Source organism: Chinchilla lanigera, unplaced genomic scaffold (genome assembly GCF_000276665.1).
Source record: "Chinchilla lanigera isolate Chin_1 unplaced genomic scaffold, ChiLan1.0 scaffold00150, whole genome shotgun sequence".
Classification (NCBI taxonomy): Eukaryota; Metazoa; Chordata; class Mammalia; order Rodentia; family Chinchillidae; genus Chinchilla; species Chinchilla lanigera.
The window spans coordinates 369,997-397,202 of record NW_004955551.1 but is presented as its reverse complement, the minus strand read 5'-3'; the positions used below and the strand labels follow the sequence as shown (position 1 = coordinate 397,202).

At 36.9% G+C, this 27,206-nt stretch overlaps 1 protein-coding gene across 4 annotated transcripts; it reads left to right on the top strand.

Moving 5' to 3' along the window:
• The first annotated feature begins 1,366 nt into the window (after nt 1-1,366).
• Nucleotides 1,367-26,411, top strand: Tial1 (TIA1 cytotoxic granule-associated RNA binding protein-like 1). 4 transcript variants are annotated; one of them, XM_013508586.1, is made up of 14 exons: nt 1,404-1,493; nt 3,517-3,584; nt 4,420-4,481; nt 8,616-8,712; nt 16,311-16,460; nt 16,683-16,737; nt 16,891-16,978; nt 18,847-18,922; nt 20,453-20,561; nt 21,299-21,394; nt 21,507-21,591; nt 21,760-21,883; nt 22,221-22,360; nt 23,683-26,411. In XM_013508586.1, the coding sequence occupies exons 4-14, from the start codon at nt 8,701-8,703 to the stop codon at nt 23,807-23,809; spliced, it is 1,062 nt and encodes a 353-aa protein (XP_013364040.1). In that variant the 5' UTR covers nt 1,404-1,493; nt 3,517-3,584; nt 4,420-4,481; nt 8,616-8,700; the 3' UTR covers nt 23,810-26,411. The 4 variants fall into 4 exon arrangements, with proteins under 4 accessions (XP_005412217.1, XP_005412216.1, XP_013364040.1 ...); XM_013508587.1 differs by lacking the exon at nt 4,420-4,481; XM_005412160.2 differs by lacking the exons at nt 3,517-3,584; nt 4,420-4,481 and having other exon boundaries at nt 1,367-1,493; nt 16,362-16,460.
• Nucleotides 26,412-27,206: the final 795 nt, after the last annotated feature.

The following is a 27,206-nucleotide window of genomic DNA, read 5'->3' as shown; positions in this document are numbered from 1 at the left end:
TGCACAGAATATGTCCCTGTATGTTTACAGAACCAGCTCTTAAAGCACTGTTAACAGGGAAGGTTAAGCTCAGTTAATAGGTTAAATGATCTTTCACCCTACCCTCCAATCCCCAGCTTCAAAAGCTGGTGCAGATTCAGAAACTTTCTTCTGAAGGCGCTAAAGGCACACCGGCAACGCCCGTGTGTGTGAGACAAATTCTACAGGATCGTAGAACTCGTCTGAATATGGCTTCCCACATCGTCTTTATGCTAGATTTCTCCACATGACAGCTGTCCATAAATACACCTTTAAATCTGTGCATCTCTGTTCAATCAAATAAGGTGCAGGACAGCAAGTCATTTTTAATGAAGAACTGTTCTTCTTTCCCGCTAAATCGACGAGCTAGTAGACAGGGAAACCTTTGAAACTTGTAAAGCAATCTACAAGCAGATTACATAGGAACACCTACTTGCGGGAAAACGCACCCCAAAGACGCAACTGGCTTTGGGGGAGTCCGAGGTTCGCGCCAGCACCCCCAGACCCCCCCAAGGCCAGCCTGTCTCCAGTCCGTAGCGCGAGGCGGCAGTTGATGACCGCAGGCTCGCTGTTCTCCTGAACACAGGAGAGCCTGTTAAACCTGCTGGCTGGAACACCACGCGGAGACACAGCGCTGTCTGAGTGAAGTTGAAGAAACCGCTCTCTGGCCGGACGGAGGCGGAGCACAAGCTCACGCTAGGATGCACCTTAGGATGCCTGGAGCAGCGCTGGGACGGCCCCCAGCGCGAGGCACTGTGGGACTTGTAGTTTACTCCTCAGACAGAGCCTTTCCCACTCGGTCGACTCATTTGTTAATATCTCTGCTATTCTTCCCTGCACGCCGACTTCCTGGTCGCCGCACGTCCTCACGTATGACTACACTACCCAGAAGTCTCCCCTTTGCGTCGCGGCGTGGAGTCGTCTTCAGACTACAGTTCCCAGAAATCCACTGGAGAAGTGCTTCCGCAGCTACTACTCAGGACCAGAATTCCCAGAGACTCCACGGCGTATCTCTTTTAGCTCGATCTCTTCTGGAGCTGGCTACGCTGTAGCCGGCCAGCTGGCCCACGGCGACGACGTGGTCCGTCGTGACCGGGCACAAGGTTTCCTTTGCGGCTTGGCTTTCTGTCCCCTCAGATCTCCCCGGGCAGGCCGTTGCGGCTGGCCTGAGCGGTGACCTGGCGGGCCGCGCCTGCGCCCTGCCCAGTTTCCTGCCTGGCTGGTGGCGGCGGCCATTTTGTTCATCCTCCTCCTCCTCCTGCTCCTCCTGGTTGGAGCGCAGTGTCCGGAGCGGGCTGGGGGGAGAGAGCCCAAGAGCGGGGTTCGGTGCCTTTTCCTCTGTCCCCAGACGGTGCCCAGAGCCCCCCTCCCCCTCCTCCCCGCCCCCTCCCCTCCCCAGCCCTGCCCTCCCCCTTGTCCCGGGATCGCTCCGTCGCACCCACCATGATGGAAGACGACGGACAGCCCCGGACTCTGTGAGTACCCGAGCCCGGGGGTGCCAGGCGCCGGAGGCCCGAGCACCGCGAGACGCGTAGGGAGGGAGCTTGAGACAGAGGGCCGAGGCCGGGGCTCCGGGTGGACCTCTGGTCAGGGTGGCGCGGGCGCGAAGTGCTTTCCTCGTCTGTCCCCCTTTCCCTGGGAAGGAAGCCCTCCCTTCCCCCAAACACTGTCACTTCCTGGGGTCTGGGCTCGGCTCGACCTCTTCCTCTCGCGCCCTTCTTCGCGCACCCTTGCTAGGCCTGCTTTCTGCACGGCGGGGGCTGTCAGGCCCAGAGAGCGCCTGCTCCCCTCCGCTTCGGGGCACCGGCCGGGGCCGGGAGTGGCTCGTCCACGCGGGGTCGGGCGGGTGGGGTGGGCGCCGCGCACCGAGTGCGGGCCGGGGGGAGGCAGCCTCGCGCCCTGCGTTCCCTCGGCGCCAGTCGCTGCCAGGTCTTCCTCCGAGTGAAGCTCTCCGGCCACTAGAGCCCCTTCTCTCCCTCTGCCCCACGTGCCCCCGCCCACGCTGTCAGAAGCACCCGCCCAGCGCCCGCTACTTTTGAAGTGCAGGAGGGATGCTTCTCGCCGCCCGAGCGTCTCTCCCTTCTTGGATAACGAAGTTTACGTTGAGCGCTCCCTGTGCCAAGCTGACAGCCCGTTGTTAAACTCCTTTTTGCTCTCCCGGTGTTGCTGCTTCTTGATCTGTGCGTCCAGGCCATCAGAATTGGATAAAATGCCTTCAGCCGCTGTCCGATGTGTGTTTTGGGGGCGCTTTTACTCTAGTCTTGCCGTTGCATTTTTACCTGAAGCCCAGTCTAATGAATGAGTTTATCTTGCAACCGCTTAATTCGAGTTAACTTCCTTTCCCAGTGAAGAGTGATGACTCAGCGGTTCCGTTCCTTTTGGAGTTATGTGGCACTCTTTTTCTTACTCTGTATTTTTAAGTCAGGAATTTCTAATTCCGTGTTTAAGCGGGGCACGTTCGACTTTCCAAGTCTTTCTAGGTCCAGGACTCCTGTCTTAAGTACAAGGAGTTAGATCACAGCTTTGTTTCCTCCTGTCTCTACCGGTTATTGGTATGATCAGAGTTCACTTGGCTGGGTTAACTGATGGAGAAAGAACTTTTTAGGGGAATAGATAAAAGTGAATGGGCACTTACAAGGTTTGACTAGCTTCAGAGCTTCACTCCTACATAAGTATGCTCCGTAAAGAAGGTCGATGTGTATGCTTAATCTTAATACAGATTTTTTTCAGTCTTGTACTTTTTATTCCCATTTTTTTAATGTCTCACTGAAGTGTTTGCCACCCTGTTGTAGGAATTTGAAGCCAACCTAAGAACATCATTTCCCCGAATGAAAAGCGTGCTTAATAAACTATTATATATATGTTTTGTATTTTTTCCCATTTCTGCCTTCTCCCAGAAAAAAAGAGAATTGGAACAAATTTGAAATTTGCTCTTCAGCATTTGTGGAAGCCAAGACTTGGTATTTGTCAGCAGTGTATACTTTGATAAAAGCATCTGGGAAAGCTAGATTTAGGACCTAAGTAGCTTTTATTTAAGGAAAATAACAGTTACATTTTATCTAAAGTATTGTATTTGAAATGTCATCATTGCATCCTAACAGCTACTGAATCATAGTTAACTCCTGACACGTGTCTCATTGACTTCTTATTCCTTAGAAGAGGAATTTCTGGTTTTGACCTACTACATAGCATGCTTTTTCAGTATCCTTTCTTCCTAGAACTATCTTTGTGTCTACTTTGCCTTCATCTGTATCATATCTTCTCCAGGAGACTAATAATCCAGTTGTGCACTTATATCCTAATTCTGCCGTCTTCAATCCTCTTCCACCTGAACCACACTTAAATTGCTTGTTAATAATGTGACATGTGTACCAATGAGCAAATAAACATCTTAAACTCTGTCATTCCTGTATGTCAGTACATGTTTACTATTTTGTCTTCCTTTTTCCTTGTTCCGCTCTTCTTCATAGGAAGGGTTTTTTGTTTTTGTTTTTGTAGACAAGGACTGCTACACCTTCCTAGGTCTTACCCCTCCAGCACTTAGTTCACTGCCTGGAACCTAAGAGGTACTCAATAAGTATTTTATGATGATTATACTTTCATTAAATTAGTATTAAGTCCTTTTTTAAAATTCCTGATTGATTTATAAGTGCACATTATTGTCATACCTAGTGCAGTTTACTGGTGTTTATATATTTTTTAAAAGACCTTAAAAGACAAAATTATGAGATAAAGGGCTGGACATGGTGGTGCACACCTGTGATCCTAGCACTTGGGAGGCTGAGGCAGGTGGATCAGTTTGAGTTCAAGGTCAGCCTAGACTACATAGTGAGTTCAAGGCCAGTCTGAATTACATAGTGAGACTGCCTTGGGAAAAAAAAATTGTGAGATAAAAGCAGTTGGTTTTTTTTTTTTTTTTTTTTTTGCCAGAGTTTAATTAAAAATAATGAATAGTAGTTTTGAAAAGTATGCAGTTTAGAGCTGGGCGTGGTGGTGCATGCCTGTAGTCCCAGCACTGGGAAGGCTGAGGCAGGAGGGCCATTGCAAGTTCGAGGCCAGCCTGGGCTACCTAGTGAGTTCAAGGCCAGCCTGAATTGCAGAGCAAGACCCTATCTCAAAAAAAAAAAAAAAAAGAAAAAAAGTATACATTTTATATATTTCTCAAAGAAGTGAGTTAGATACAAGTAACATAAGGAAAACTTTGAACAGGATTTTAGAGGTGGTTATTTAGTAGAGTTTTGTTTGTTTGTTTATGCAGATCCTGTATTTTGCACTGCGATCTATCCATTGGGTTTTCAAATGGCTAGTATGTTTTTAAAAATTGTACTTTTTAACAAACGCTTACTTTAACCTGTTTCCTTAAAATGCCTGTGTGTTACTAGTGAGGTTTTTTCCCTGCAGACACACACAAGCTAAGACATATGGTTCTATCTTCAGAAAACAATATGGTGTTTATAGCCTAGGTAGGTCTTTAAATATTCATTACCTACAGTATTACTAATTTATTTGATGGTATTTAAAGTGCTATAAAATTGTTTTGATGTTGAGCCTAAATTTCTGTTGGTTAAATAGTTGCAAAAGGTCTGTTTTCTGATGATCTTCATTCTCATTTGACATTTATTTGGGGTAATGTGTACTGGGTAACTTGTGATCTTAAAAACAAACAAACAAAATCATGCCATGTAATACTGATGTTTGAAGTAGACCATCTTGTAGGACACAAGTTTCCGGCTTGTGTTGTATCTTTGTAGTGCAGTGATTTGATGCATGGTTTATCTGAATCTACAGTGTGGTACTAAATCATATTAGTGTTCTGTTGTAGTTTATTTTATTCTTCTCTTCAGTCCACCAAAATCAGTAGGAATTGTGGATCTGGGATAATGATAACCATGTTATACAGTGCTATCCTTTTAAGGCTGTTTGTTTTTCCTGATATTTAGTCAAAAGGAGGAAATAGATCAGTGATTTAGAGTATAATCTGAACATTTAAGAAAAAAGCAGAACACTAAAATTTCATTTTAAAGTTGACTAGCTATTTTCATGGATCTCGCTATATTATGGCTGTAATCAGGTCCTACATTCTGTTTGATTATATTGTTTGTAAAATGTGTGTGTGTGTGTGTGTGTGTGTGTGTGTATTCCTTATAGATAGTTGGTCAGTTCAGTTGTACAGCCCTCCTAAAAATGAAATACTGGACAAATTCAGAAATTCATCAGAGGTCTGTTGAAGGATATTATTGCAAAATATCTTATATATGAACTTCTCAAGTACAAAAGAAAAAAAATGTTACTTTGGAAATTTAGCCATGGTATTTTGTATAAAAGTACTGGTAATTTCACCCTTGGTAGGGCTATTCTTTTCAGACAGAGAACATATTTAGTGTTGAAAACTGTCATTAGTCTTCTGCAAGGCATGATGTTGTTAACTTAAAATTCTGCACGGTTGGACGTAGGAAGCAGTTTGGCAATGAACTTCTCTCCTACTGTGATATGAAACTGCCAAGTTTCTAGTCCCAAGTAAGATTTTAACTTTGATATTAAGGATAAAGGCACCATTTCAATTTTTAATGTTTTAGTTCTTACAGTTCCTGTTCTTAGAAGACAGGACTGTAAAGTTGCTTTTTATTTTTTCCTTGAGTTAAAAATTATTCTGGAATTTACTAAATATTTTCACTTTTGAATTGACTTCTAATTATAAGAATTCAAATCATCTGTCTTTTTTGTTATTTTGTGTATGCTTTTCAGATAGAAATTATATATTTAGAAACTTGGAACTTTAGAACTTGTTGATTGCTTTATAACCATAGCACAGTTTAGAGACTATCACTTGGAAAGAAAAATAAGATACTGTGTCAGTAAGGTACTAAAAAGATAGCTGGGCACATTGTCCACGCTTGTAATCCCACCATTGTGAGTTTGAGGCAGAAGGATCACAAGTTCCAGCCTAGCCTCAGTAATTTAACAATTTTTCAGGATTCTGTCTCCAAAAAAATAAAAATAAAAATAAAGGTCTAGGGATATAGTTCAGTGTGGATTTAATTTTTAGCTACTCTTCCACTCCCTCCCAAAAAAAAAAAACTTCCCCAAAAATGGTGCTTACTGATGTAGTCAAGTATTGAACTTTGTTTTAAATATTTTTGGTAGGATTTAAGTTGGGATAGATTATTTCATGACAGTGTAAAAGTACTTAAACAGTTACAGTATTTAAGAGCTGCAAAATATGCATCTCTTAAGTACTATGATCCATGCAGGCATGTATAAATGCATGAATTATAGAACTCTCAGTAAAAGAACAGGCAATCTGAAATTTAGGTGAAATTATATAGTGATCATGTCCTTTCTGTGTATTGTTGTGGAAGCCCTTTTTATGTTAATTTTAGAAACCTAGTTTGCTGCTTTACCACTTACATCGTAGTAGAACTTAAAAAATAGGAAATCTTAAAACTAGATTTTTCTATAAGTCGTTCTAGACTTAGATACTGCCATTCTGATCTTTGGCATCAGTACTAGAAAAGCAGCTTACATATGTGTGTATATATGTATGTGTGTGTGTCTTTAGAAATTCTTTGGAATCTATAACTAGTTGGAAATAGGTTAACTTAGAATAAAAACCCTATTAAACGGCAACAATTTTATTATGATTCTTAGGTATGGAAGGTAATTAATGCCCACACAGTTTTTCCTGAAGTTTTTGGGGTTTTTTTTTTTTGGTACCAGGAGTCAAAACTCAGGACCTCATGCTTGCCAGGCAGGTGCTGTGCCATTGAGCTGTATCCCCAGTCCTAGATGATTTAAACAGTAGCGCAAATTTAAAACTAAATCAGCTGAGCACAGTCGTACACACGTGTAATCCCAGAACTTGAAAGGCTCAAGTAGGAGGATAACAAGTTTGAGGTCAGCTTGGGCTGTATAGCAAGAACCTGTCTCCAAAAAAAAAAGGCAACAAAAAAATTTACATCATTTCAGTATTGTTACTAGTTAGCTTCAACATGTGAAAATCAGTCTTGTCCATTCTTTTCTCTTAGAAATGAGTTTTTTAGGTTAGATGACCATCATGTTTAGAACATCATATCACCTGTTTATTTTCCTTAGAGTTGGGTCTCCCTTGAATAAAAATAAATTACTGATGGGTACAAGCTCACAAATCCCTATGAATTAAAAAAAGGCCAGGCAATGAGTTGTCTATGACTAGCTCATAATCCTAAAACTCTCAAGTCCTGCTGGAAAAAAAAATCATTGCATTGGCTTACAAATGGGTAAGCTCTGCTTTAATTGTAAGGAAAATACGGCAAACTGGACCTAAACCACTTTATCAATTGATTTGATCTTACATTGGACTTGTATTTCACTTACAGAATGTGAACAACAAGGTTATAAGTACCCGTTGTAAGGAAACTTTTAACTAAACTGGAAAAGTGCTATTCATTCTTAATTGGATCTTTGTGGGATTTTCTGTTTTGTTTTGCTTTGGTTGAATTTAGCTTTCTTGGTCTTTTTTTTTTTTTTTTTCTTTTCCTTTTAGCCTGTTCCATCTTAAAGCAGTTACTGTTTAGTATGTAACTATATTGTGAAGCTTGATATTAGTACAGTACTTACTTTCTAGGTATTAAGGTTGGAAAAAGAAAACTTGTATCTTTTACTTTCCAGAAGAAACTTAAAATTTACAAGTACTATACTGTTTGGTTTATGAGTTGTTTATGACTGGTGCTGATTTGAGGAATTATTTGCTAAGTACCAGAAAGAGTTAACAGTTTGGCAGTTTATAAGTCATATCCATGATACCAGACATAAATCAAGATGATGAGGTAGTGATTTCTTTTTTCTTTAAAACTTATATATAAAATACATATATTGAATTTATGACTAGTAAGAAAACCCTAAATCTGAAATCCCTAGTCAAAAGTATATCTGGAGTTTTTAAAAACTTTTTCTGAATTTCTAAAGCAGTCTGTCTACTTGCTTTGTATACATAAAGATGTATTTTGTTGAACCTGATGCACTTTGTGACTAGGAAATTTTATCATGGTACTGTTACCCCAAATCAAAGCAATAAAGACACCATTGCTAAGTCTTATTTAACAAAAAACAAATCCCTCCATCCTCCGTGTTTCACTATAACTTTACCCTAATTCTTTGTTTGTTTATATAATTTCTTTGGTTCAGAGTCTAAGATGAACCTATTTTATGTCTAATACCCTTTTATGATCACCTATTTTAGTGACTCAGTATTTGTCATATGTGTGTTATGAATTATTTTTGGATTAGAAATTGTTTCTTGAAACTGGTTTAAAATTTTTTATGGCTAAAATGAGAAATGATATAGAAGGTACAGAATAATATGCCTTTTGGATACCAACATCATATTGATTTGTTCTTTATACTACTATCCTTTTGAAATGGTGTTTAAGTGGCTTATAAACAGTTATTGTTTTCCTAAGTAAGGGTTAATTTTACTTCATAGTGTCGGTATTACTTGGAGAAGTTTTACTGAATACACAGGAAGTTAAAATGAAATAAAAAGGCGATGAATTAAATGATAATGCATTAAGCCAGAGCTAAAGGAAAATTGCTAATAATGTGTTTTTTTTCTTGTTCAGATATGTAGGTAACCTCTCCAGAGATGTGACAGAAGTCCTTATACTTCAGTTATTCAGTCAGATTGGACCCTGTAAAAGCTGTAAAATGATAACAGAGGTAAGATCTTCCCAGTTACACATGCTGTCAGCACGATGTCTAATATTTTGAGATAGTTGGGCTGATTAGCAACTTTTTTTTTGCCTTTTTGAGACAGGGTTTCTCTATGCAGTTCAGGCTGGCCTTGAACTCACAGCAGTCCTCCTGCCTCAGCCTCCTGAGTGCTGGGATTACAGGCATGTGCCACCATGCCCGGCCCTGATGGGCAACATTTAAAAAATTGTTAACTTTTTATTTTCATTTGGTTAATAAAGTAGATTTATATTGAAGTTTTATTCACAGAGGGCAAAGTTTCTGTGCTGTTATTCTCGGGTGTTTTTCATGATGTCATTATCTTCAGAGTGATTTTGCTTGTAAATTTATCTCAAATGGTGAAAACTTGATGGCATTTCATACAATTCTAATAATGTTAGTAATTCAGATGGTATACATTTAAAATTTAGGAATTGGTGTGTGTAAAAGAATGTAAGATTATGTGCATAGCAGAGCAGCATGTGTCTTGTGCATCTTTAATGAATGATTGAGAAGCTTTATGTAGGTAGGCATTGAAATTGTTAGAATAATAATTTTGTTGGGGCTGGGGATGTAGCTCAGTGGTAGAGTGCATGCTTGGCATGGGGTTCTATCCCCACCATCAGACTAAATAATTTTGTTGACCTTTTCCAAAGAAAACTTTTATACTTTCTCAGTTAAGACTCTCCTAGTACCCATTTATACATGAACTTTTTTTTAACTACTGTGTTCTAGATACTTTGGTAGGTGCTAGGGCTAAAATGGTAAATAAGACCGTTCCTGGCCCTGTGAGATTTTACAGAAGGAGGTAGAGGAGTTAGTGGGAACTTAGGATGTAGAATAATAAATGCTATGGAAACCCTTAAAGTACTGTGGGAGTACATAAGGAGGTTAATCTGTGGAGTCTTAGGTTAAAGGATACTTTTTAGAGGAGTCAGTGGGTGGGCTGAAACCTAAAAGAACAATAATAGAAACTGGCTGGAACAGAATATGGGGACCAGGCAGGGTGGCACATGCCTGTGACCCTAGAATTCTAGAGGCTGAGCCAGGAGGGCCACTGTGAATTTAAGGCTAGCCTGGGCTACATAGTGAGTTCAAGGCCAGGCTGAAGTACATAATGGGACCCTGCCTCAAAAAAGTAAAGAAAAAAGAAAGTGGGAAAGAAAAGAGTACGGTTAAGAAGAATGTTGATCCAGGCTGGTAGACAGAGATCAGGAATGCTTGTGACAGAGAGGGAAAAATAAATAGAAATCTGCTTTCTGTTAGGAACCTCTGTTCAGTAGTGGGATAATTGGCGTTTGAAATGGGATTGATCATGAGAGATGGCCAAATGAGACAAGAGTGTTTGGAAGGAGCCAGGAGCTGTGCTAAGGAGTTGGTGCCTTATTCAGAGATGAGGTGCTGTTAAAAACTTGTATACTGTATTGACCATTTGATCTTCTTTCCTAACTAATAATAGTCCTTATTCTGTTCTGGTGTATTTTTTCTTCTATCCTTCTTGACTTTGATTATTTATCCATACATCTCTTACTGATCAGATGCTTACTTTGCCCTAAGGCACTGAGGCTGTAAAGGAGAGCCAGACAAATGAGGTCCCCAGGCAAATAGGAGTAAAAGCCATGAAGAAAAGCAAACAGAGTGCTGCGATAACAATTGGAGGGTTGGTGCTATGTACGCTAGGTAATGAGGCAAAGTGGAATAACAAGATGGTACCATGTATGTTGGGCTGAAGGCAGAGGAAGAGCAAAGACAAAGCCTTCAAGTTGGTAATGAGCTTGTTGGCTTTGTGAAACCAAAGACTAGGATAGCTAGAGCTTGGCAAGTGATGGAGGGTAATGCAGGAAATGAGTGATAAGGTACGGAAATCCAGAATTACATAGGGCAGTACAGGCCATGACAGCTCAGTTCGCAGTAACAGACCACTGGAGAAGTCTAAGTGGTGCTCCAGTTTCTATTTTTAACACTGCTCTATGTGTAGAGAATGGCTGTTGGGTGAAGGATTATAGTAGGCAAGAGAAGAGGAGAAACCAACTGAGTATTTCACTCGCCTAGGTAAGAGATGATAGATTCTTGTGTTTTAGAGTGGAGACTGAAGAAATAGGTGTAAGTAAATTTGAAGAGTATTTTGAAATAGAATCAATAGGAATGGATTGGCTGTGGGGTATAAACCAAAGGAAGAAATCAGGGAAGACTCCTAAGATTCTTGCTACTTGTTAGTGGAGTTATGTGGGTGGTCATGCTATTTACTAAAGTGAGGGTGGCTAAGGGAGGTAACAGGATAGGGTAAGAGAGGGTAGAAACCAAGTGTTTTGATGATGTTAATTTAAGATAGGCATTAGCTATCTAAATGGACTTTTTGCCAAGCACGGTGGCACATGCCTGCAATCCCAGCACTTGGGAGGCCGAGGCAGATGGATCTCCTGGAGTTTGAGGCCATCCTAGGCTACAAAGTGAGTTCAAGGCCAGCCTGAACAGCATAGTGAAACTCTGTCTCAAAAAGACCAAAAAAAAAAGACTTTTTTTGTTCGCTTGTTTTTTTTGAGACAAGTTCTCACTATATAGTTGATAGTAGCCTCAAGCTCACTGTGTAGCCTAGGCTGGCTTTGAACTCGCAGTGACCCTCCTGAGATTATAGGTGTGCCCCACCACGTCCAGCCTAAATGGACATTATATATTGCAGTTGGATAAAACCAGTTTGGAACTTAGTGCTAAAGCTTGCAGTGATACTTGAAACCACCGGACTAAATAAGATTGTTAGAGAAGTGATGTCAGAGACTAGAGAGGATGACCTCTGAGGTCCTGGAACAGCTGAGCATTGGGAATTATATAGAGTTTGAGTTAAGAACCAACTCCTGGAAGATCTCTAGTAAAGAGACAGAAAAACCAAGAGGATGGTAGGATCCAGCAAAGAGAGTGTTTAAAGAAAGGTAGTGATCAACTGTTCTGAGTTCTGGTTGGAAGTCAGGATGGGGACAGAAAGCAACAGAAGAGAGAGCAGAGAGATCATCGGTAAACCCTATGTGCAGTCTCAGTGGCATGGTTGGGTTGGAAACTGGTAGGCGTGAGTTGAGAGAATATGTGAGAAGGTAGAAAAAGTCACTTGAAAATTTTTGAGACACATTTGGCAACTATATATTTTAATAATGTTTTTTCAAAAACTATGTGTATGTACAGCCATTTGATGGTCAGAGAGACTCCAAAATGAATTTTTAAAACTCACTCATATTTTAGAATTCAAATTTGAGCATGTGACTAGTTACAAAATCTTGTGTTTGTCTTGACATTTATGTCATCTAACAAAAATTGATGACAGCACTAAGTAAGGTAAGGTCTTAATCTTTAGTCACATGATGCTAGTGTAAATGGGAGTTTCTAAAGGGCATGAACCCTAGTACATCTAGGCATTTGTTTTCCTCTCCTAAGTTTCATTTTGGTGTATGGAAAAATCCTTTTCTTCTCCTTAGTTCTATGATTTTTAAACTTAAGATATACCTTTCTCTATATACCGTTCTCTATATAGTAAATATTTTTAATCAGATTTTATTGGTACATATTAGATGTACATAACAATCGCATTCATCATAGAGAATTTGTACCTGTACATGATATAACTTGATTCTTTTTTCCCTCCCTTGAACTCCTCCTCCGCTCCCCATTTACAAAAACTTTGTTTCCGTGTTTTCCTTCTTTTCTCATTTTTTTTTACTTTTCCCTGCTTTCCTTCCTCCCTCTCCCTCCTTCCTTCCCTTCCTCCCTCCCTCCCCCTTCCTCCTTCCTTTCCATTTGAACATTTTCTTCTGTTTCACAATATCTATAATATTTTGGTTCTTACTTACATTTTTGGTTTCTCATCCCGGAGAAACAATGTGATATTTACACGAGTGATTTATTTCACTTAACAGTATGGTCTCAAGGTGCATCCATTTATCTAGAAATGTCTCACAAGTGTCCTTCTTTATGGCAGAGTAGTACTCCATTGTATAAAAATCACATCTTTATCTAGTCACCAGTTAATGGGCATTTGGGCTGTTTCCAGGATTTGGCTATTACAGACCAGGCCGCAATAACCATGGTTGTGCATATATTGCTGTGGTATGATGCTTTTAAATCTTTTGGGAAGATACCAAGGAGAATAGGTGGTTCAAATGGGTAGTCCTAGTTTTTTGAAGAATTTCTTCACTGATTTACACAGTGGTTACACCAGTCCACACTCTCATCAACAGTGGAGAAGGGTTCCTTTTTCCCCACAGCGCAGCCAGCGCTTATTATTGGTTGATTTCTTCTTGATAGCCATTCTCTCTGGGACAAGGTGGAATCTCAGTTTTTTTTAATTTGCATCTCTGAAATGACCAGTGATGTTGAACATTTTTTCAGACATTTATTTGCTGTTTGTACTTCTTCTTCTATGAAGTGTCTTTTCATTGCAGGTGCCTATTTTTGGATTGGGTCTTTAAATTTGGGGTGGTCTGATTTTTTTTTTTTTTTTGAGTTCTTTATATGTTCTTGATAGTATTCCATTGTCTGAGGAACATCTAGCAAAAATTTTTCCCACATTGTGGGTTGTATCTTCACTCTGTTGGTGGTTCTGTAAGTATATATTTTTGATTCTAAGGCAAACAGTAAAAAATTTTAACTTCTGTCATATTTGGGATTTTACTTAAAAATCACTGGTATCACTTCCATGCTCATAATGCTCCTGCAAACATAGTGAACGTTCCTAAAAATCCAGTAAACTTTCGCTAAGAAGTGTGGCAAGCACCAACCCCACAAAGTGACGCAGTACAAAAAAGGCAAAAATTCTCTGTGTGCCCAGGGAGAGCAGCGTTGTGACAGTAAGTGCAGTGGCTGTGGTGCACAGACTAAGCCAGTTTCCGTGAAAAGGCCAAAACTACAAAGAAGATTGTGCTGAGGCTTAACTGCAAATCTATGCGAATGCTGGCTATAAAGAGATGCAAGCATTTTGAACTGGAGGAGATAAGAAGAAAAAGGGCTAAGTGATCCATTTCTAATCTTCATCTTTTGTTTTATTATGAAAACATAAAATGTTGACGTAACATTTAAAAAATGGTGTCTTAAGTGCAGTGTGATATGAAGATATAGATATATCTGATATGAATGTTTAAATTCATGTGTAGGGTCTTTCATTATCTATGATTTTGCTTTCCTTCATGTCAGTTACGTATGGTTGGTAAAATTCCAGAAGTAAACAATTCAAAAGCTTTAAATTACACCCAGTTCTGAGTAGTGTGATGAAACTTCACATTGTCCCCACTGGGACATGAATCTTTCCTTTGTCCAATGTATTAGAGCTGTATATGTTGCTTGCCCTTCTAGTCCCTTAGTTGCCCTCTGTGATATCAGATTGACTGTCAAGGTATCTCAGTGCTTGTTGTATTCAAGTAATCCTTATTTTAATAGCCCCAAAGTACAAGACTAGTGATGCTGGTAATTTGGATATAACAAAGGAAAACCATAAAATGCTTCCTTTAAAGTGAAAAGGTTGGAGCCTGGTATGCTGTCGCACGCCTATAATCCCAGCCCTCAGGAGGCTGAGGTGGGAGGATTGCATGAGTTTGAGGCCAGACTGGGCTCCATAGTGAGCTCAAGATGCCTGGACTACTTAGCACGACTCTTTAAAAATAGAGGGAAGGGGTATTAAATTTGTATACATATATGTAAGAAAAATATAGTATATATAGAATTTGGTATGATCTGAAGTTTTGAGCCTCCACTGAGGCCTTGAAACATCCCTGATGGGTAAGAGGAGACACTTCTGCTATACACAGGCATGCATATTGACATATACTAAATGGGATCTGGCCTACTGCTAGTTAAACACGTAAATTTGAAATCATTGTGCACAAACGTACTCATTCTAAAGCCTTTGTGGTTTTCATAGCTTTACTATTGGATCCCTGTGTATTCTGCTGTAATTATCAATGTTTCCCTTAGAGACTAACAGAAGACATAAAAGGAAAAGTCAACTAACAAAATTTTAGCCTTTTGCTTACTTTAAATCCCTTCTTCACTGAATATTTCTGATAAGTGTTAACTCTTTCAGAAGAACCATTGTGTATTTTTTATTTGGAGTGTTTCCCCGATTTCATTTCTCTGCCTCTTTATGAGCAGTGTTTACCCAGCGTAGTATACTACAATAGGATTTTGTATGGCAGTTCATAGTTTATTTATCAGTGTTAATCATTCCACTTTTTGACTGTGAAGGAAGTGTTTCTGGTTGCTTCATTACTATTATTTAGACATCTTACTTTGGATTTTTCTTCTAAAACTTTTTGAATGAAAAACAGTGGTTGTTGCAAAGATTTTTATTTTATCTGGTAAAAGTCTACCTAGAATTCTGCTTATTGTTTGATTGCAGTACTGAGCATTGAACTGAGGGCTTTCACATTGAGCTACATCTCCAGCCCTTTTTAATTGTTTTTTGAGACAGGGCCTCCCTGAGTTACTGAGTTGCCCAGATTGGGCTTGACTTTGTAATCTTCTGCCTCAATGTCTCAGAGTGCTCAGGTTAGACACATATGCCATCATGCCCAAATATTCACCTTTTTAGGGTGCTTTCTGTTGAACACTGAAGAATTGTTTTAACCTTACATAAAAAATATTCCAATAGAGTTGTATTGCTGTCCAGTGTAGGTTGCAATCAATTTATGAAGATTTATTTCTGTTTTGGTTGCTACATATCACTACTTGTCATAGATAGATATTTGCGTGCTGTTATCAATCATACATTTAATAAAGTTTTTTTATATCGGTGTTTTGTGATGTAAAATTGTAGTTTTGTCCTGTTTTGTTTTTTGGTTTTTTGCGCTAGGGGTTGAATCCAGTGTCTGCCACATGCTAGGCAAGTGTGCTACCACTGAGCTACACCCCCAACCCTATCCAGGAATACTTTGTTTAGATATATTTTAGCAGTTATTTTCTGGTTAACCTGTGTATTTTTGACCTTTTGAAGACCAAATCAAAGTATATAGAATCTCCAGTACATTAGACTATTTTGGAAGATAAGGAGATCATTTTGGTACCTAGTTATAAGTCTTGAATATTTCTTTTTTTCTCAATCTTTACTTATCCAGAAAAGAAATACATATAACTTAGTTTTTGTAGCACTACAAAGTATTGTCATTTGTAATACCAACTCAAGTTTTGATCAGGAGTAAAGTTTATAAAGTTGGTTCATTTCTGTATTTTTCATAGTCTTGAGATACAGTTTATGAAGGATTGTGATGCGTTAAGTAGAATATATCCTTTTAAGAATAATGTGGAAGAGAAGAACAGTGGTAAGGAGTAATTCTCATCAAATCTGAGTTTGAGGTTTTGTTTGGCTTAATAGAAGCTTCTATTTTTTATTTAAACATATTTCATCAGAAGTCTGTATTCTAATACCCATGGTCATGATTCTGTACTGCTTTTAGAGTTCTGTTGAGTACAACAGTGTTCTGAGGTGCAAAGATTAGCTATACATCTTTTTCTTTTCTTTTTTTAAAGCATTAGGCTTTCATAAGGTTTTGCAGTCTCACCTTGTACATTCCTAGCTATCAGTAATGTTTTTTCCTGGATTTTCTTCTCAGCAACCCGATAGCAGAAGGGTCAACTCTTCTGTTGGATTTTCTGTTTTGCAGCATACAAGCAATGACCCATATTGCTTTGTGGAATTTTATGAACACAGAGATGCAGCTGCTGCATTAGCTGCTATGAATGGGAGAAAAATTTTGGGAAAGGTAAGATAATAGAATGGTGGTACCTTATTAGTATCTGTATTTGCATGTTGAATTAGTTTGTATTCTTTCTTAGCAAATTCTGAAAGAGATATTCAGCTGCTGAACGATGGCTTTGCTTTATTCACCCTAGTAGTTTTGCAAAAGTAACCCTGCTTAGTAAATGATAACGTAAGTCACAATGACATGCCTAATAATTGTATTAAATATAATCTTTATTTTTAGGAGGTCAAAGTAAACTGGGCAACAACACCAAGTAGCCAGAAAAAAGATACTTCCAGTAAGTACTCCTGCTGCATTTTACTGTGGAAGAATTCTGAAATTTTCTGGCAGCACTACCAGCTTAACTAGGGTTTTTTTCCTCTTTCCCATTGCCTAAAAAACTTAGTAGCTGGTTTCTTGAGTATTTGATTACCAAATGCTTTGATTTCAGATCACTTCCATGTGTTTGTTGGGGACTTGAGTCCAGAAATTACAACAGAAGATATCAAATCAGCATTTGCCCCCTTTGGTAAAATATCGTAAGTATCATAATCAGTACTACATTCAATAGTGATAAGTAAAATTACATATGATTAACTTGTATTGGAATTAATATTTTCTTTCTCTAGTTAGTGTATTTTTCTTTTGGCTTTTTTTTTGTTTTGTTGTTTTGTTTTTGCGTAGATGTTGTTGCAAATGTTAATGTCATTTGAATGTTTTAGGGTCTTGTTTTCATAAATAACCTGTGTATAATATGTTTAAAAACTTAAGTGATTCTGTTTGTTATCTTTGAAGCAGGTGTTTAGGTGGTGAAACTTAACTACAATGTCCAATTTTTGTGAAATGTTTGTAAAAACTGGTGGTTAAAGAAAATAGGTTAATAAAAAGTAAATGTGATTCATGCTGTCTATTTATTAGAGGAATTAAAAATGGGGGAGAGTAGGGAAGTCTTTGGGTATATCGTGGCTAATTTAGAGATGTTTATGTTTATTATGGTAAATGTGTTATGGTATTTTAGCTATAAATAAAAAGTAGTACTATTATTGTATTCAAATGTTTTGTGTCTGAATTGTGAATGTGGAATTAATTAGGGTTTTTTTGTTAGTTATATTTGATTCTGCTAGTGAGAGACAAGTATGCTTTGACTTTTAACAAAGTTTATGCTCAAATTTCAGTGCTATTTGATGAACTATAATGGGAAATTAAATGTGATTATAAGTTCTATGAAGTATTACAATTTCTCTGATTAAAATCAGTCTGTGTCATATATTTCCTGTAGATGTAAATTAAAAGTTTTAGTAATATACAGAAATGTTTCAATTAAGAACAACAACTTTTTCTCTATATAATTTGTTGTTCTACAGATTTAATTTGAAGATTTAATTCTTAATTTTCTATTTTAATACTTGCTTTGCTTTTTAATGTAATTGTGGTAAGTAGTACTGTTTTAAAAATGAATATAAAAATAATACAGGTTGCTGTTTTTCGATCTTTATATATACCTGAGACCTGCAGTTTTCTAAAGTCCAAGTCACAATTAAAAGTAATAGCATTCTGGTTATTTTGCAGAATTGCTCATAAGAATGGACAGGATCTTGAAGGCTAACTGCAAGGAACTGTGCACACTGGAACTCAGTTGTAGATTTTTTTTCTCATTTCTATTTATTCTTATTATACATTATTTATATATACATATTTTAGTATTTACATTTTAACATTCTATATTCAGTGGAGTTCTATATTTCCAATCATTTTAACTTACTCACTAAAATTTCTGTGTAAATTTGTTGTTTTCGTACTGGTGTGCTTAGCATTGTTGTTAGTTTTTTATTCTCCTTTCTTAAATTTCTGAAAATGTCAATTTTTCAAAATTTACAGCTGCCCAAACTCCAAAATGATGGTAGAGAATTGACCAAGAAAAATAAAGAAATCTGTTAACAGGCCATGTATGCCTTTTTAATTCCTATTTTTTCCTCTTTTTCAATTTTTTAATATTTCATATATTTTGTATCACTAGGCAGAAGACATTTAACTATTTAGAGATTGCATGGTAAAGTAGTTAGCATTGTTACAGTAATTTATAGAATCAGTAAATCTTAGAGGACACTAGCAAATAGAATATTAGAAAAGGAAACTATTGTTCCTATTAATCTTCAAATTTGAGCATTTAGTTTAGAAAGTACAGGCTATTTGATTTAGGTTGCATGTTTATTACATGTTTTTGTCCTACTGCTTTTTTCTAACAGGTAAAGAAGCATTAGGGAGAGTTCAGGAATGGCTGTAGTTAATTAGGGCTAACTGGAATTTTATTTAAAAAATGCTCACAATACAGTGTGTGTGGTTCCTTTTAGTTTTTGTTTTGAGGGTGACTTTTACTTCCCTCATTTAGCTGTGCTTCTTTTCACAGGGATGCTCGGGTAGTAAAAGACATGGCAACTGGAAAATCCAAAGGCTATGGTTTTGTATCTTTTTATAACAAACTGGTACGTTCTTTCAACTCAGTTTTAATGTAAAGTAATTGAAATTTGGATATGCTTGGATAGTAAACTCTTTACACAACTTTTATGTAATTTCGTGTGCTAATACAGTACAATTCACTCTTTCATAAATTTGAAAATAAATTGCTGGAAAAAGAAAGGGTGAATATACTATAAAGATTATTAAAGTAGCATTTGTGCATTAGTGAAGGCAAATGAAAGAAGTAAAGCCCAAAAAACTAGGACAAGTGAAGTAATCTGAGAATTTGGATGGGGGAAGTAAGTTATATACATTCTTAACCATGAAAATCTCAGTTTTAATTCTTTGAAATTATCCTACTTTTATAACTGGGATGTTAATGACTACAGTAATTATGTAAATGAAAATTTAAGCAAGCAGTTTGTCTTGATTTTGGGGTGACTTCTTTTAAAATTGAGGTAGCAAAGCCAGGCATGGTGCTGCACACCTGTAATCCCAGCACTTGGGAGGCTAAGGCAGGAGGATCACTATGAGTTCAGGGCCAGCCTAAACTACATAGCAAGACCCTGTCTCAAAAAAATAAAAAAGAGGTGGGCTGGGATTTGGCTCAGTGGTGCAGGGCCTGCCTGGCAAGGACAAGGTCCTGAGTTCGATTTCTGGTACCACAAAAAAAACCCAAAGAGGATAGTAAAATAAGCATTTGCATTAATTAACAGTAAAGTGATCTTTAGTTTTAGAACAGTTTCAGCAATTTAAATTACTTACTTGCTACTGAAGCAGGATAAAAGCCTAGAGTTAATTTGAATTGTCTTAGATTAATCACATGTACACATTGATTTGGAAAATCCAAACTCACTTTTTATTGACAACTCATAACATTCTGAATCATTTAAGTCTTTTGTCTTAATGCTAGTTTTTAATATGTGTTACAGTCATAATTCATGACTGATACTAATATCGCATAGAGTTTTTAGAATTAGGCAATTTAGATTTTCTTCAGTAAATTTTACATTAAAAATCAACTATAAAGTTAAATACTTGAAGACTACTTTGTCTTATGAGATTTCTGTTTTCCTAATTCAAATGTGTATGTTTAAGGAACTAATAAAATTTTTTGAGTAAACAGTGAGATTGTGACTTTTTCCTTGCATCTTTTTTTGTCTTTTTTTGAGACAGGGTCTCACTCTGCAGTTCAGGCTGGCCTTGAGCTCACTTTGTAGCCCGGGCTGGTCTCGAACTCATAATGATCCTCCTGCCTCAGCCTCCCGAGTGCTGGGATTACAGGCATGCGCCATCATGTCCGGCTTTCCTTGCATCTTTGAGTTAGGTTTAATTTCCCTTTTCTTATATTAGTCTTTTGTGATGAAAAATAAAAATAGCTTTCATAAGTCACTTAAGTTCAAAATTGCTTTCTTATTGGCTATAGTTTTAATTTTTTTTTTAAGATGTTTAATGAATTTATTTACTGATGAAATTTGTTGGGTTCAGCAGTGCCAAATTTTATTTCATCTAACGTGCCACTCTTTTCTTTGTGTTTGCTCTTACTTTCTCCACAGGATGCAGAAAATGCAATTGTGCATATGGGAGGTCAGTGGTTAGGTGGTCGACAGATCAGAACTAATTGGGCCACACGTAAACCACCTGCACCAAAAAGTACACAAGAAAGTAAGCTGTCTCCGTTATGCATGTTAAAATTATAAATTTTTCATAAATTATGTATTACTATAGTGTTAATTTTTTTTTTGTTTTGTTTTTAGACAGGGTCTTGCTCTTTAGTTTAGGCTGGCCTTGAGCTCACTATGTAGCCCAGGCTGCCCTCAAACTCATGGCAATCCTCCAGTGCTGAGGTTATAGGCATATACCAATATGCCCAGCTTAATTTCTTAGTACTTAATGTATTTTTTATTAGTGGATATTAACTTTATAAAATACTGGATTGGGGGGGGTCTTTTTGAGACAGGGTCTTGCTATGCAGTTCAGGCTGGCCTTGAGCTCACTTTATAGCCCAGGTTGGTCTTGAACTCAAAACGATCCTTCTGCCTCAGCCTCCCGAGTGCTGGTATTACAGGTGTGTGGCACCACCCCCAGCAAAACACTGGATTTAAAATGTGGTATTTGCATACATGCATATAACATTTTGATCATATCCATCTCTTCTTCCTGGTATTTTTGAAGCTGTGAACTATTTAATTATGTAGATCAAATGTATGTCAAATCAAAGTAGTGAGAAAAAAAATTTTCTCCTCCCATTGCAGCATTTTAATAGTGTATAGTAATTAATAAAAGGTAATGGTGCTTCATGCATTCTAGGCAAGTGTTCTTTTACCAAGCTATACTGACGTCCAAAAGGTAATTTTATAACACTTTGAGGAACAGCATTTTTACTTCTTTTCTGCATATAGATAACACTAAGCAATTGAGATTTGAAGATGTGGTAAATCAGTCAAGTCCAAAAAATTGCACTGTGTACTGTGGAGGAATTGCTTCAGGGTTAACAGGTACAGTGTTTGGTTTTTCTGTAATGACTTTCTCTGTGGGGCTTTACCAATATTAGTATGACCTTCATGACATGTGAGTCTTAAATATTTTATTAATTTTTTTTTTTAATAGATCAGCTTATGAGACAAACTTTCTCACCATTTGGCCAAATTATGGAAATAAGAGTTTTTCCAGAGAAGGGCTATTCATTTGTCAGGTAATATTCTACGGGTAATATTATTAGTAATCTTGAATTGTATGCATTTTTTTTCACTTATGTTATTAGACCCTTCCAGGTACCAGTTTATTATTTTACTACTTCAGTGTTATTTACTATTTTAAGTTCTTCAAATATAAGAAACAGAACCTCATTATTTTCTTGTAGATTTTCTACCCACGAAAGTGCAGCCCATGCCATTGTTTCAGTGAATGGTACCACAATTGAAGGACACGTGGTTAAATGCTATTGGGGTAAAGAATCTCCTGATATGACTAAAAACTTCCAACAGGTAATTTAATTTTTTGTACCACTTTTTAAGGTTTCCATATCATGTATCTACATAAAAGCTTTGGAAACTGTAAAGAGTAAAATAAAATAAAGCATATAACTACATTCAGTTGATTGTATTAATGCTATTTCAAAGTTGATTATTTTGTGGTATTAACTGAATCTTAATACTTTCTTTTCACAGGTATCACCACCCCAATAAACTTAGACAATGATAAATAACAGAGTCCTATTCACATAAGGGTGCTTACTTAGTTTTTCTCTTCCTTGTCTCCCACTCTTTCTTCAAATACGGTGTTTCTTACTTGTTCCTAAAACACTGATTTGCTTTTTTCTAGGTTGACTACAGTCAGTGGGGCCAGTGGGGCCAAGTGTATGGAAACCCCCAGCAGTATGGGCAGTACATGGCAAATGGGTGGCAAGTACCGCCTTACGGAGTATATGGACAGCCGTGGAACCAGCAAGGATTTGGAGTAGAGTAAGTTTGGGTTTTTAGTATAGAAATAGATACAGATCTGGCAAACAAAAATAGAGAGTATTTGGAGGGGCTGGGGATTTAGCTCAGCAGCCAAGTGCCTGCCAGGCAAGCACAAGGTCGTGAGTTTGATTCCTGGTACCGGAAGAAAAACAAAAAAATTAAAAACAACAACAACAACAAAAAAAGAGAGGTATTTGGATTATAAACATAGAAACAAACCTAATGAAATGTGATTTATAATGCTAAAAATCTGACGCTTACTATCTAGGTGAAAGGATTTTGGGGTAACATTTGGTATGACCTATCTTTGTAAACAGCTTGTAGAATTTATTTTATGTCTCTAATTCATTTTTATTTGTTTATTTTTTCCACATGTAAAGTTTTTTGTCTAGATCTGTTGAGAAATTTTTTGCTTGCTTTGAAACAGGGTCTCCCGATATAGTTCAAACTGGCCTTGAACTCACTAGATAGCCCAGGTTGGGCTTAAACTTACATGATCCTTCTGCCTCAGCCTCTCAAAGTGCTGGCATTACAAGTCTGTGCCACTGTGCTAAAAAGTACCTTACTTTTTGTTTTTGTTGATAGAATGGGTTGGTTGCTTCTAATTTTTTTCCCCAAGCAACCCTAGATCTTTATTTTCACTAGTTCTTTTGAGACTCTTTCCAACATGAACTTGTGTTTTTAAAACATTTTTTTGATAGATCATATATGCAATTTATGTTGGGTAGATGATATGTAGACTCTTTATTTTTTTTATCTTTCGCAGTGGTATTGAGGATAGAACCCAGGGGCACTATACCACTGAGCTACATGTTCAGCCCATTTTTTTAATTAAAAAAAATATTTTTAGGGCTGGGGATTCAGCTCAGCAGCAAAGCGCCTGCCTGGCAAGCACAAGGTCGTGAGTTCGGTTCCTGGTACCGGAGAAAAACCAAAAAAAAAAAAAGAGAGAATATTTTTATTTTATTTTTAGACACGATTTTGCAGTTGTCTAAGTGACCTGAACTTACGAGACTCCTGCCTCAGCCTCCCAAAGTACTGGGATTATAGGCAGTATTTATCATTTTTTAAAAAATAAGGATTCAGGTACTCTTCAGAGATCATTGTGCTAAGTTGTAGTTGCCTTAAAACTGTAAGACTAAAAAAAAAAAAACTGTAAAACTAATAGTGAGATATGTATTCTATACATGCATCATTTATTTGATGTTTGTTATAGATTTGATTTTTGTTATTCTATTATTAGACTGTGCTTGAGTGTATACATGTATAGATGATATTTTTCCTTCTTGTATTTGCTGAAGATTCTTTTTTTTTCTTCCAAGTCAATCACCTTCTGCTGCTTGGATGGGTGGATTTGGTGCTCAGCCTCCCCAAGGACAAGCTCCTCCCCCTGTAATACCTCCTCCTAACCAAGCTGGATATGGTATGGCAAGTTACCAAACACAGTGAGCTGGGACTCTAAACAAAATTGTAATTCATGATAGGCTTCAATTTCCTGTGACACTCTGAAGACATGGACGTAGACATCGGAAAATGAAAATATTTATTTTAAAAATTGAAATGTTTGGAACCTTTAGCACAGCTTTGCTTGGGTGAAGGACACATGTCTTCTAGTTCTGCCTTTTTAAGTTTTTGTTCATGATGGATATGAACATGATTTTTCTTTGTGTACAAAAACTAAAATAAAGTCAATAAAGACAATTCTGACTACAAATTTTGATATAATAGGAGAAATGGGTAATACATTTTGATTCTTAGATACTATTCCATTTTTATCTTGCTGTTCAGTATTTTAACTCACTGTGTTTTTAAAAGAGCAAAAAAGGGAGGATCATGAAAAACTGGGAATCACATGAATTCATCCTGAATCCTGATACTCCCCTTCCCTCCCCTGAGGTGGACCACATTTGAAGTCAGCAGAAAAAGTATGATATTCAGAAGAAATGCATGATTTTGGAATTGCTTTGGAGGAAAATTTACTTTCTCTATGTCTAAAGAAGCTGAAACCAGACTGAAATTTTGCAACCCAAATAAGGAACAGTGTTGTCTGAGTTACTTGAGCAAATGGTGGTCCACATTTAAGACATATTTTTAAAACTTTGAAAGTGTTGATTATTAAAACTGTAGTATATTACATTTCATTGGGGGGAGATTCCAAGTATGGTGTTTGTATTAAAGTCAGACAGTCATACTTGTGCTTTTACATGAAGTTCAAATGATATACATTGTAAATACTGAATAACTACAGTGTTTCAAAAGCATGCTTCAACATAGAAGTAGCAGCAATGTAATTATTTGAAATAACACTTAACACACTCCATTGCATTGAATGCAGTGAGTTGATGACAATGTTTTAAGACTGACATTTCCAAGGTTGGCTATGTACAATTAAAATGACACAAATCTATACAGAAAAAAGCCTTAATTTTAATTTCATACAAATCCTAGTACATTCTAAGGTGTCATTAGATTTTTTTCTTTTTTTTTTTTGGCTTTGCATTATTTGGTATGTAAATACCTTGATTAAAACCTTGTAAGTCAGTTTCAAGGTTGCTATAAGTTGTATAGCACAAGTGTTTTTAAAAAATTTTAGGGTGTTTTTAAAAATTAAATATATTTTGCCCAAGAATTTTTTTAACAAGATTGCTAAAACATCTTATTTAGACAGTTTGATGTACCAATTTGTAATTGGATGTTCAGTTTAAATAGTACACAAAGTTGTGACTTTTACTTCTTTTCCTGTGGGAAGCGTGCATGGGATGGTCCTGAACAGAGGCTTGAGTTGTATGTGTGCCGTTTGTAAATGAATCCGTTGGGAAAATGCAGAAGATTGAAGTTTGCTTCCAAGGTATTTTTCAACCTACAAGGATAAAATCTGCCTCAAATTTATAAAAAACAGGAATGTAAAATAGATAAAATCCTCTGTATTTAAATTGTAAAAGCTAGGGGGTGCACATGTTTTGGCAGTGTATTCAGAAAGTTGGCCTGAGCACCAAAGTGAGAAAACATAATTTACAGCTAAGGTGCAGCTGGGATCTTCACATGGCCATTCTTTAAACCTTTGAAGTCTTACAGTTAACTTTAAGATGATTATTTTATATATTGATGATCATATAATGTCTTTTCCCCATTTAGAAATTCAGACAAATATATTCATAAAAGTCAAGAGTCTACAGTTCATCTTTAAGCCAGATTTTCTATGGCACATTAGTTCCGAACCACAGTAGTTGTTACACTCTTTTATTATACCCTTACCCCTTATTTCTTTTGTGGACACTATATTTGGAGAATGTTTTTTGAAAAGTTACTTTATATTTTATAGGAAAAACACTTAAGAAATTATATTAATTATGTTCCTGAGTTAAAATTTTCATGAATATTTTTGAAATGTGAAGAACTAGACTTTTTTCATAAAAGCCTGTTAAATTTTTAGTTTGCCTTTCTTTGCTCTGCCGCTAAATTAAGTGGCTTATTGAAATAACAGCAAAATACAACTGTAGTGTTGCCTAGTTGTATATTATATAATTTAATAAAATTATCCAGGCTAGTTATATTGCCATAGTAAATATGTGACTAAAGTGTCCTTTGTCTTAATCTGGATAAGAATAAGATTTCATGATCAGTTAAAGTTACTTCTTGTTAAACAGTTTCAAAATACAAAGCTATTCATCCAAATGAAATGCACTGTTGAGAAAATAATGACTATCAGGCTAAAATAGACTCAGGCAGTTCTATAATACAGATTGAAGTCTGTGCTATCTTGATTCAGTATAAGCCTAAGAGTCGTTGCCTTTTCTTTCCCATGTTCATTTAAAGCAGCAGCAGAGATTCTTTGGCATGCAAGGAAATGTTTTTATTTAATAATTATTTTGAGATTTATTTTGATGATGTGTTTCTGCCTGCCATTTTCTTTGCTCAAATCATTTCTACTAGTATTTCCCCCATGCCATTCCTACCTGATTTTTATGCCTGCTGGCAGTGAGAGGCCAATTAAAGCCAAAGCTGTAAACCACAGTTGAAGTCTTTCAATAAAGACTAAACTCTATGATAAGTGGCTTTTCTTATTGTCTTTTATTACATAATTGTTCTTCCATGCACCGTAAAATAAGCAGTTTGGTTTTATCAGTAAGGTATAAGGAATACATACATACTCAGGACTTATTTCTGTGTTCTGTGTAAATGTTAAAAGTCCATTATTAGCCTTTTTTAGTTAAAATTGAATCTCTGGGTATGGAGGAATAGAAATTTGCATCCTTCTAAAAATATATGTTCTGTTGAATATCATAGTAAAATCTCATTAACTTGGAGTCTACAGGTACAGAAACTTTTGTTTTACCATGTCTACATTGATCTTTGTTAATACCTATGAATAAAGCTTGACAAAAGAAATAGTAAAGGGCTGGGTATGTAGCTCAGTGGTAACACTCGTCTAGCAAGTGTGAGACCCTGGATTCAACCCCTAGTACCAAAACAAGGGGAAAAATACATGAGTCTTCTGAAGGAGGTATGGCCAGATTAAATCTTCCTGCATGTGGGCTTATACTTCTATCATTTGTATATTATAAATGTTAACTTCATGTTTTTAATGTGTATTAGAAAGATGAAAATACTTGTTTTAGTCTTTTACTAGTTTTTCACTTAAACAGTCCAACTGAGGGTATGTATCCAGCTATATTTGGTAATAAGATATCCTAGTAATTTTTGTAATTTTATTAATACAAGTTATTTATTTGGTTTTCAAGGAAATAATGTGAATAATTACAACTTTAAGATTTTGTCCCGAGTTGTAAGAATGTGGTGTTCAAATGCCGTACTCATATGAAACCTTGGCTCCCGTTTTGTATTG